The 12,417-nt window shown below is 37.6% G+C and overlaps 1 protein-coding gene across 1 annotated transcript in view; it reads left to right on the top strand.

Annotated features, from left to right (window-relative positions):
- brinp2 (bone morphogenetic protein/retinoic acid inducible neural-specific 2) overlaps positions 1 to 12,417 on the top strand; it is a 328,788-nt gene that overhangs the window by 207,458 nt on the left and 108,913 nt on the right. The window contains exon 6 of the mRNA XM_039735489.1: positions 4,929 to 5,165. Coding sequence (XP_039591423.1) covers positions 4,929 to 5,165 — 237 coding nt within the window. The remainder of the gene's footprint in view (positions 1 to 4,928; positions 5,166 to 12,417) is intronic.

The raw sequence follows: 12,417 nt of genomic DNA, 5'->3' as shown, positions 1-12,417 counted from the left end.
GCTTTTGAAATATCTTTTATGATGGCATATGTTACATCATATACTGCATGAGTGAAAACCTACAGGCTTGTGGTTGCAAACAGTGTACATGAATGGCAAGAGCTCTGAGACATATTAAGCTATTATTAAATCAAAATATTGTGAAGGAGCCCAATTGTCCACCAGATAAATACAACAAGCTAGTGAGAACTCAGTATACCCTAAGCTTTCTTTATTTTTATAATTTTTGAAAGAATAATTTAGTGTGGTAATTTCCAAAAGTATAAACAATACTTACAGATGTTGCTTTTTATATCAGAACTTTCAGAATCAAATATCAAATGTTTCAAGCTGTACTTGTTTTCCTGAGCCATATCAAATGAATGTGTTGAAGGGAATTTCCAGTGTTTTCACACTAAAATGTACCACAAATCCCCAAAGAGCTTGCATTTGCTTTTATATTAGAAATGGGACCTCTTTTCTTGACCATAACAGTTGTTAATTACACAAGTGAGCAGTTATTCTCAGCACTGTCTCTAATCAAAGTGACTGAGTATAATGATGGATCAAAGAAAGAATTGAATTCTCCGCCAGACATCTGCTGGGACTTATATTCTTTAACAGCTGAATTTCAGCGATATTGTCAGTGACGCCTTTTCTAGTAGAAAGATACATATTGATGCAATCAAAAGGAATATAAACGGAAGCAAATAGAAATTAAAATAATGGGGATATCATTGTCACAGTCCACATGCTCAGCTTGCCCAATTCCATAAAATCCCGCAAGAGCCTTCTTTGCTAATCACTTTCGGCACCCCTGTTGTAATTTAACCTTTTCTGTGAATATATATATATATATATATATATATATATATATATATATATATATATATATATATATATATATATATATATATATATATATATTCATAAAGCTTCATAAAATCATATTACCTGTTTAGAGTGGTTAAAGCGTTAGCTGCTTGCCACTTACAGGGATAACCATGTGGCATTTTGACTATGATAGTGCTGTAGTGCTTCTGCTCCGGCCACCCAATGCTTTTCAAGCTACCCACCATCTCAGTCCTCAACTATAAATACTTCATTTGTTTACCTGATGTTCATATTATTCTAACCATACAACAAAATATCCCATTTGGCACATATAGTAGAAGTTGTGATGAAGAATTTGAATCAAAAACAAGTCAGGCTTTTCATACTCTGCAATACTGCAATACATATACATTTTACAGACCTGCAAGCTGAGATCTCCATTATTTAGTCAGAACAGAACTTGATGAAATCTGAGAGCTGTACAGAGATTCCTACTCTTATTCTGAGAAAGACAATGTATTTATTTTTCTATCAAAACTGTATACATTTTCATAAATGTGCCTTTGAAAGATGAGACACAACCAGAGGCCAAAGGAGCTGTCAGATGAATTTGTGTCTCAACCAAACACAACATACTGGACAGACCAGTGAATAAGCCTAGTGTGCTACAAGTAACAGAAAACAAATGAAGTGAGAAATCATTAATATTTACTTTGTGGTTAAGTTGTATTTGTGAGCAATATTTAGCATTTATGAGTGTGACTGAAGTAATACAGTATATAGTACTTGTCTCTGTTACCTCCATAAAAAATTGAGGGCTGGAAATGTATGAGTCAATCTTGGAAAGTTAATGGTAAATTCACGTAAGTGTTGCTTAGTTTGATTAGAATGTAACTTATAGATAATAGAATATTCTGTTTTATCCCCTCTAAATGAAAGTGTTAATGGAATATTCTTAATACTTTTCTGTATTTCTGGTGTGAAAACAAAATCTTAGACTAACAGACAGTTAGAAACATGAATTTTCAGATTAGATTATTGTCTGTAAATGGAAAGGTAGAGAGGCATATAGTTTTTGAATATCTGTGATAATATATAGAAATTTAAAGAAATGTAAATAAGATATGAACACCTAAAACAGAAACACCATAAGCGAAAAGATTTTCTTGCTTGTGTGCATTATTTCTTCTCCTTTATTTACTTGTTTGTTTGTTTATTGTGTGTGAACTGTTTTTCTTTGAATTTCACTAAAACATTTAAAATAAAGACACTTAAAACAAAGACACATTGACTCCAGTTGAGGTTGTTCCCATTATTGAGTGGCAGTACTTCTGAAATTACTAGTAACAGTGCATCGCATGATAACATGCAGTGAATACACTTGACTGAGAACGTTCTAGCTATTCTCACACGATCAGCCTCTCTTTGTCGTCGGTGGATGGTGTTTTGTTCTGTCTCATTTGCCTTTGCAATTCTGGTATGTTTGACCACTGATTGTCAATGTCGATTAGCCTCTTCCTCTGTCTCATTTCCTGTTGCGATTCTCTTTTGCTCAGTGTCGGCCTGTCATAAATGCTGAGTTCGCTCTTCATAGTTTTCATTCTCTTTCTCTGTACGTTTAGCATTCATTTGCTCAGAGATTGATGCTTCCTGAGCAGCTCTTCTTTTCTCCACCCTAGTGGCCTGCTTCTTCTCTTCTTTCACATTAAAACTGATTAAGTCAGTGTTTGAGTTGCAATTTCTTAGTATGTTTTCCTTAATTTTTCACTTAAGCTGGCACTTCAATCTGCCTCAAGAATGATTTAAAATATGAAGAGGTAGGGGAAGTGATGACGAAGGTGGTAGGGATGAGAACGGTGCCCGCACGCATGCGCCACACAGCCGCCCTGCTGGCCGCTGCCGAGAGTTGATTCTACAATGAAATAAAATAAAAATAAAAAGAGTGATAATTCCAAAACTCTTCGCTTTTAATATAAAGCTGCAGAGTTTCAGCGTAGTATATGTGTACCAAATTTTAGGCTACAGGTTATTTGATTTTTGATCTTGACCTTCCTGGGTTGACCTTTTACCTTGGAGGTCAATCATCACCGCGAAAGCGGATAGTAGACATCATGTAGTATATGTGTACCAAATTTCAGGTTAATAGGTCAAACAGTTTGCGAGCTACAGGTGATTTAAATGTTGGACAGACAAACGGACAGCCACGGTAGTGTATTATATAAGAAGATATCTGCACATATGAACTCAGTCACACTTTCATCATCTGGTTCTTAAGATCTGCAGACAGATGACATGTGTTGGCTGAAGCTATAAACATTTTGAAATACCCCACGATGGAGTCTGTATTGTTATTTTCAGATTATTCTGTATTGACATCCCAAAAAAGAAGGGCAGAGAATTGGGTTATCAAGACGGTGAGAGAAGCTGATTTGCGGCAATTCCTATTCTAAGACAAAAATCATGTAGTCTATGCACATTCCCCCTTACGTCTAAGTGTACTGCATCTCACATTCCTTAAGAAAAATATGTTGGGTTGAATGGAGAGTGTAAATAGTCCTGTGTCAGAAATGTCAGAAATGTGCACTGTGACAGACTTTCATTCACCCAGAGTTGATTTTTGCTTTGCACCTGATGTGTCCAGAATAAGATGTGACCCTGCACAACTTTGTTATAGAACAATGAAATCCAAAAGTTTATAAATGGATGGATCTTAACTGTCATATATCTAAATTTTGTAGCATTCTGATAGATAGATTCTTTATTAATCCCAAGGGGAAATTCACATAGTAGTAAAAAGTGTCCAGGGAATGAGTCCACATAAAGGAAAATAATAGGAGTGATCAGTAAAATAGAGAGAAAGGTAGAAAAATAAAGTCGTACGCGGAGCTGCTGGAAAGGCTGCCACTTGCAGTGGCGCCTGAGTCACTATTGACTATGTAGTGCCACTTAAACTTACTGCATGTTTTAATATAGTATCCTCATTATAATGTACAGTTACCTTACTGTATCCACGTATTTATATGACAGAATAAGTAGAAAGTCAGCTTTTTCTTCTATCTACTCTTTCCTTAGAAAGTTATAAGCCATTGAAATGTAGCTACAATATAAAATTCTGTGTCAAGTAGGTCACTAGAAAAGTAAATGTGATTGAGGCTGTTAGATTTATAGTTAGAGAGAGTAAAATCTGTAAGAGAGAAAAGCAGCAAGAATGATATACTGATTAATTAATTTTTGAAGAGATGAATTTTAGCTTCCTGCCTTGTGCCCTGTGTTGGCTGGGATTGGCTCCAGCAGACCCCCGTGACCCTGTATTCGGATTCAGCGGGTTAGAAAATGGATGGATGGATGAATTTTAGCTATCAGGGTCTCTGACTGCTAATGTTTTGGTAGGTGACCATTTTTCTTGGTTGGATCTGATTTTGTGGATCAGGTTTTAGGCACAACTTTAAACAGAAAACAGCACACAAATCCTTGCAATTATGATCATTTCTTTCCCACTTCTTTAATGTAGAGCTAGCAGGAACTATTTGCATTCATATACAGTAGGTATTTTTTTAATATTCTTGTTTCTGGTCACATCCTAACAAGGGACATGTTAGTTTAATTGCTGATGCTATTGAGTGATTAAGGGAGTGTGTATGAATGGGCTCTGTGACAAACTGCCCCACTGTTCCAAACTGCATCAGCTTAGTGTCCATTGCTAACATGATAGTTTCTGACTCTGTCACCCTGTATTGGTTCAGGAAAACAAATGACTTATGAAACTTTTTTTTTATAAGAAGAAATGTGTTTTACATAGAGTATGTACGTACTGTATTAATAAGTCCTCTTTGTAACACTTTTTTCCAGTAATTTGATGTATAACTCTCAGCATATGAAATAAGAAAGTAAAAGCTGACAATCACCTTAGGCTTTCTTGCCAATCAAGCTCTTACAACAGCACTTTTACATTTTTATCTTAAAAAGGCTTTCATTCGGCGGTCTCAAAGTAATATTACAAATTTTTTGTTATGGTTTATCTCAAAGTAACTACAACAAAAGACCCCTTCTAAAAGGGTGAAAGTAAAGTGCAATAAGTAAAATCTTAGGAAATTGCTTTTTCGTTTTTAACACAGGACTCCAGGATATACTGCCCGAGTTTCTACGAGCTCGTTTTGTAAAAGCAGCTCTGAGTTACGTGGCCTGTAATTCTGAAGGCGAGCTCCTATGTCGCAACAATGACTGCTGGTGCCAGTGCAGTGACAAATATCCAGACTGCAACTGTCCCTCCACAGATATCCAAGCCATGGAAGAGAGCCTGCACAAGAGTAAATTATCCTGGGCCAGCCTCAACTCTGACTTTGAGGAATCAGGTGAGTATTTTGTATTTTTAGTGCATGTAGTTAATACGTGCACATATATACCTGTTTTGGTATTGTTGTCTTGCATATGAGAAAAATGAATAAAAACATTAGTGCTTAATGTCAGATTATCATTTCCATGATCATTTTATTACAAATTAATGAAAGGCTGAATACGACAGCTTTTTGCAGAATTTGAAACTTTTATGTTTTGAAATTCCACGTGTGTGTATTTCCATTGTTGAAGGGGCTTTCTAAATCAGCAGTTATTTGTATCAGTAGCATGGGCTACAGTATTCTTTAGGAGAGTGGGCTTTACAAAATAGGATTGCCAGTTCAGTTCCTTCTAACAACTTTCTATGTGACTGAGAGAAAGGCACTTAAACTGCCTGTGCTCCATTCCTGAAAAAATATATACTGGACAAGTATGTGTATGTTAACAATTGTAATGTATCCTGATCTTGCAAATGACCCTGGGTAAAGGCCACTGTCAGTTTAGCTGTAATAATAATAATATGCTTGGTTGTATTGTTTGATGTTAAACTGTGTTTTACAATATTGCGCTCTGCCTTTTAATTATAGTTTTCACCATACTGTATTTTAAAAGTATAGTTAAATGTATTTAAAAGTACTGCTTCCATTTAAAGCTTAATAAAATAACCATGTGCATAGAGACAATTCTTTATTTAAACATCTACTTAAAGGGGAAGTTCTCTACACTCTATATCCTCCATCTTTTGTGGCAATACATGTAAAAAAGTTAATTGGACAAAACATTTCTGTTTCTTTGCAAAATATAATGCAATTTTATAATGAATTATAGACAACTAGCCATGTGCGCGTGTTAAAGTTGTCTGTGAAGGGCTCCCTGTTTAAATGCGGCTGCCAGTCGTGAACTGGGCCCTTCGTCGCACAGCATTATGATTTTTTATAAGGGAAACAAAATTACAAAAGAAAACCCTTAGACATTGATTCGATAGGAACAACCTACTCGGAATCACTGTCCGAATCGTAATTATGTGGTGGTGTAGGAGCATTTCTGCTTCTGTCTGTTCACAGTCCGTCTCGTTTTCACGACGCTGTCGTTTCCTCTCACGATGTCTTCTCAACCTTTCTCCAATCTTGCAGGTTGCTTTGTGGCAATCCAAAGAGTAAGGCAATATACACGAAGCAATGGTTATAAAAGGGGGACACGTAGGTATCCAGGCTCTTTAAAGCATAAATAGGGATCACTTTACTGACATGTGAGCAAGCCACGGTACAACTGTGAGACGCGCAGCACTCTCCGGCTACAACATAACAATAATAATTTCTGGAATGTGCTGTTAGGTTGTCATTCATTTTACCCACTGTCTTTCTTTCATTCATATGTTATGTAGGCACGTACCTGTTATCTTCGGCGATCTCATTCTCTAACCAGGCCTCAGGAGCTAATCAGCGTAACACTGTCCACCACCCCTTTCGTTATTCCAGCACATTGTTGACATCCATGAGTAACAACAAAATACTAAACTGGAAGGTGGTCTATACATGCGTAGAATTCGAGGACAAACAAAGATCAAGATCTGAATGAAGATCTCTTTAGTTAATTTAAAGCACAACAATTTGTTTAGTTTGAATGTCTGTGTTTTGAGGTGTGACTGGAGTACTACAGTCTTCAGTAGTATAAGCCTGGAGGAGATTCTTAATGCAATGCCTATGCTTTAGCTGTCTCTCTACTGCCATCTAGTGCTTCTTCTTCTAATTCATTTGCGGACAAACAAAGATCAAGATCCAAATGAAGATTATATATAGAGATGGACACAATGAATAAGGGATTGGATGTTAAACAAGAAGATGAAAAACTCTTTTTGACCCTGAACATTTCATCTACTTGTGTGATCAATTGCAGTGCGTCCATTTTATACTTTACATGAACAATATCATGCGTTAGGAAGTGCTAACTCATACAAAGTAAGCTAATTTACATAATTTTAGAAAATAATCTGAGTGAATAACGTTGGGGTAATGTGTTTATCTCCATGTGTGTTTTAGCTGCTGAAAGCTTTGGCCGAATTTTAGTAGCATTATACATCAGACAGTAAGGTTTCCATGCTTTTTCAAATGAATTCAATCCTTTATGTAGTAGTAGTAGTGTCACATTTACAAGATGTGGTGAATTTCTTCCTTGCATGAAATACAGAACCTCATTTTGTATAACAGAAAATACAAATAATCTTATCTACTTGTGATTCTATATACCAACTTCCTCACATCTTATGGAAAAAAAAACAAGAGAAAAATTTTAGTTCAGTTAGTGCTGCTATCCAGTGTGGAAATTACATGTGATCAAAAGCTGTATTAAAGTAAGTGATATAGGCAATAATAACTAACTTAAAATAGTAGATACTGTACCAAGTTAAACAACTCCACTTGACTGTGTGAACTTAGTCATCTTAAAGTAAATCATTAACAAAAACAAATCAAATTCACAATAAGTATTGGAAACAGTTTTAAAAAATGGATTGTCAGTCAGTCAGTCAGTCATTATCCAACCCGCTATATCCTAACATAAAGTCACGGGGGTCTGCTGGAGCCAATCCCAGCTAGCACAGGCCACAAGGCAGGAACAAACCCCGGTCAGGGTGCCAGCCCACCACAGTGTCTCTGTTTGTCCCTATCTTTAAACAATATTTCCTACAAACTGTTAATGACCTTCATTCACCCAGGGTTGATTCTTGCTTTACTCCTGATGTGTCCCGAATAAGCTGTGACCCTGCATAACTTTGTTACAGAATAATGAAATCCAAAAGTGTATAAATGAATGGATCTTAACTGTTATACTTATAAATTTTGTAGCATTCTGTGTAATACCACTTAAACTTACTGCATTTTAATATAGCATTCTCATCATAACGTACAGTTACCTTACTGTGTCCACATATTTACATGACAGAATAAGCATAAATCATTAGTAATAACAAATCAAATTTACAAAAAGTATTGGAAACAGTTTTAAAAAATGGATTGTCAGTGAGTCAGTCATTATCCAACCCGCTATATCCTAACATAAGGTCACGGGGGTCTGCTGGAGCCAATCCCAGCCAGCACAGGCCACAAGGCAGGAACAAACCCCGGGCAGGGCGCCAGCCCACCACAGTGTCTCTGTTTGTCCCTATGTTTAAACAATATTTCCTACATACTGTTAATGTATCAAAAGTATTGCTCATCTGTTGTAAATTAGAAATGTAAACAGCGCTTTACATTTACATAAGAGCTTTTCTATATCCAATATTGATATTTTCCAGGAATTTAATTGGATTAAGCTGATTTGTGAATGTTATGTTAAAAATAATATGTAATTATTTATTAACGGACAGTTCATTATTTTGCACATGTCAAGGTATTGTTCAAATGTATCCTGCTGACCACTTCTAAAAAAAACTTCCTCAGATTCATGGATATTGTATTGAGTAAACATGCATGTTCTTATTTTGGGTGTCATGCACAAGTTATATTTAGGGAACTGTGAGGTAAAAGCTGGCAAAAATGATAGAAGAAGCCAAAGGAAAATCACTTTGTGCACTGCATGGCACACTGCTCATTGACATTGAACAAAATTGTTTGAAGGCGTTTGAGACTTAGCTGTACTGAGGGTGCATTTAAGGTGAAATGTTTTCTGTTTAATAATTAAAATGAACGCAGCTAAATGCCATATTTTCTTTCACATCTTTAAGACACACGTATAAAGTTGATGAATGACTCTAAATTGGGTTCCTTTGCCTGAATAATTTTGCACTGCAATGGGCTGTTTTTCTATTCAGATATGGTGTACTGCCTTGAAGGTCTGCCCCTGTGTAAATGAAGACGTAATCCCAATGTTTTTTGTCCTTTATATTATTTCAAATACTGCACTGATGAATGCATATACAGTGGAACCTCGGATCACAAACGTCTCGGAACACGTACAAGTCAGTTTATGACCAGAATGTTCACCAAACTTTTGCATCTATTCACAACCACACACTCGGTATACGAAAAAGCCAGTTTCCTTTTTGGTTCGTGTGCATCGTGTGACGATGCGGGTTCTGGCTCCACGCTCCCATTTGATATTTGGGAGCCCTTGAACCCAACACCATTGGTAATGTAACCGATGAGCTAGACAGTGAGACAATAACAACTGAGCAAGGGGATGGTAAAAAGTGAAAAGTGCTTTTATTTAAAAACAGTCAAACAAAAACAAAGTGTTCAATAAATAAATAAATAATCCATTAAGAAAATGTGGAGGTTCAAACCACTACGAAAAACAATCCTTTAAAAACGAGGTTAAAACGTTTCTTACAGTAGCAGTCTTTAAAAAAATCAACAAGTTCACTGCCTTCTTTTAACTGGTGACTCCCCTGCTTCTCCCTGTCCAAGCTTCGCAACAGGGGAGCCACTCTACTAGCAGCTGACCTTCACACCACTACAGATCTGGTGGTGTCCCGATCCCTGGCTTTGGTTCCGCTCCCTCCAGACCGCAACCTGGGAATTCCTCACACGGCCAAGGCTCTCGTGTGGAGGACACGACATCCCAAATCCTGACTCCCGCTGCCATCCGTGGCCCCATGTGGAGTCACCCATCTCCTTCTTTGGTCACTCCCGCTACATGCTTGTTCAGCGGAAGCGACAACAACGACTACGCCCTGGGTGTCGACCTAACACCCAGGCTGTCTGCTCAGCTGCCTATGAGTGCTCGCGCGCTCGCCAGCTCCTGCTGCACCGACCTGCTCGCTTCCTGCTATAACCTCCATCTTCTCTTTTTTCTTTCCATCTCTGATCTATCCTTTTTTATATTGTGAGGGGCCATAGCAGCTGCAGCATATTAGCCACGGGAACAATCATGGATGTGGGCAGTCCCTCACCTGTACACTGTGAGAAACGCCCACACCGCAGATCGCCCCGTGGCTTGCTATGGCCCAATGCCTCCTCGCTAAGCCGCCTCGAGTGCGGTGATTATTTATTTAAAAACTGGCCCTTACTGAGAGCGCTGTGGACCCGCTATACCACACGCCGATTATTTCTGCACGTGTTGAGTCTCTCCCTGTGCATTCCCTGTGCAGTGAGCAAGTGAGAGAGACACACACACACACACACACACACGCACAGCAGCGCGAGAGAGAGAGAGACAGCGCAAGAGAGAGAGGGACACACACGCGGAGAGAGACGGCTGGACGCATAAGGCCGAGAAGGCAGTTAAAGAATGCACCAGGCTTGTTTTTAAAGAGACAGATCCAATCATTGTTTTAACCTTATTGTATTTAATGAAGACTTTTTTCTATTGGATGTTAACCACCACTTCACTTCTGTTTACAGCGATTGGTTCGTAGCGTGAAATGTTGCTTTTCTTGGTGGTTTATTAAATTACGGTATTTTCAAATGTTCATTTTTTTCCCTGTGCATAAAACTCATTAAAAAAAGTGTTTTTAGCGAGAGGTTCGTAGTGCTATGGCGCGAACTATTGCAGTGTTAGTTTTCTCTGTTGTTCAAGGTTTTCTCAGTGTTATTCAATGTTTTTGAACATGTTTGTGCTTTAAAATCTTTAAAAAAATATATTTACATACAGTTCGTACAGTCTGGAACAGATTAATTGTATTTACATACAATCCTATGGGGGAAATTACTTTGGTTCACGACCAAATCGGTTTATGACCAGAGTTTTAGAATGAATTATGGTCGTGAACCGAGGTTCCACTGTATTAGGAAAAATTACAAGGTCTATTTTGTATTTTATACATAATTGAAATATAGAAATAATGATTGCTGTTTAGACAAATCCCACACTACAAACCACCACAGGAACCCAGAATAGGACCCAAGTGCAGCCAAGCAACGGGTAACACCTCAGCACCACACTAGTTCAGATGGAATGGAACAGTGTGAGGTTTTCTATGGTGGCTAGAGTGCCAATTCTGCCACCAACCCCCATGTTTTCCCTGCAGGTTGGAGGGTCTACTTGCAGGCTGGATGCAGGTTAACATCATACCCAGGACAAAGCAATTGCAAGTTAAGGGCCTTGATCAAGGGCCCAATGGAGTAGAGTCACTTTTGGTCTTTACAGGATTTGAACCGCCCACCTTCCGATTGCCAGTGCAGATCCCCAGCCTCAGAGCCACCACTCCACCCATTGTTGTTTAGCATGTTATTTTATTTATTAAACAAATCAATTTTGTTTTCTATAATGTAAAATACTTTTCTGTCTGGACAGATGATACTGAACCATTTTTGGAGACAGCTTGAGATTTCATCTTAAAGAAGTGAGTGGAGTGCATGCTCACAATGTTAGCTGAAAGTTAATCACAGCACAACTTGCTCCTCAGTATATTTAATTAAAGGTGCAGTAAGATACATAACAGAGATTTTCAGTATTTCTTTTCTGCAGCACAGTAACGTAGTGGTTAGTTCTTCTGCATCAAGGTTTGATTCCTTCTAAGTGTCCATGCCTGCATACTGGGTACATTGGTGTACTCCTGCTTCCTTCAGTATCTCAGAGATATGCATGTTAGAGTAGTTGATGACTGTAAGAGTACCGCCTGTGGTTTTGTTTAGTAGTGTTTTCTTCTTTTGTGCCAGGCACGGCTGCTATAGTTTACAGTTCCCCAAAATTCTGTAAAGGAAAACAAAAACACAGAAAATGGGTGCAAAAAAGGATAGTTTGTGCGATACATTCATTTTTTACAAAACAACATAGATTACTTAATAAAAACATTACTAGTAATTGTGACAATTACAATCATGTCTTAGCTTAGATTTTTTTTACATTAAAAGCTTTACATTATCACTGATAATGACCCAAATCATTTTTCAACATTGTTACACTTAGGAAATTCATTCCTCTTCTTAAATTATGGCGTTTATTCAGTAAAGTGTACTTTATAACCTTGGAGTAACTCTCTCAAAGCCTTGGTGAGCGCTAGAACATCTCTTAACAACAAAGGTTCTGGTCTGCCAGTGTTAAAAGTTCTAAAGGTGTTCCGTAATTCTGGTAGGATTATGAAATAAGGACGCCTGCCTCTTTTATACAGTATGTCTTGGGGCAAAGTTACAGTATGTTTTTTTCATTTTTTGAGTGCTTTACACTGAAATTTCAAGTGTCTGTAGGGTTTTATTTCTTCTTTTAATTGATTCATTCTTCATTTTTAAAGCCTACCTAGTCCAAATTTATTGTAATGGAGGATAATATAACCCAACAAGTAGCGCAGCATGTGACGAAGTGTGCAACCCATGATACGGCCTAGTCCAGTGC

The sequence above is a fragment of the Polypterus senegalus genome, chromosome 14 (assembly GCF_016835505.1).
Source record: "Polypterus senegalus isolate Bchr_013 chromosome 14, ASM1683550v1, whole genome shotgun sequence".
In the NCBI taxonomy this organism is placed as follows: domain Eukaryota; kingdom Metazoa; phylum Chordata; class Cladistia; order Polypteriformes; family Polypteridae; genus Polypterus; species Polypterus senegalus.
This window is presented reverse-complemented; position numbering and strand designations above follow the sequence as displayed.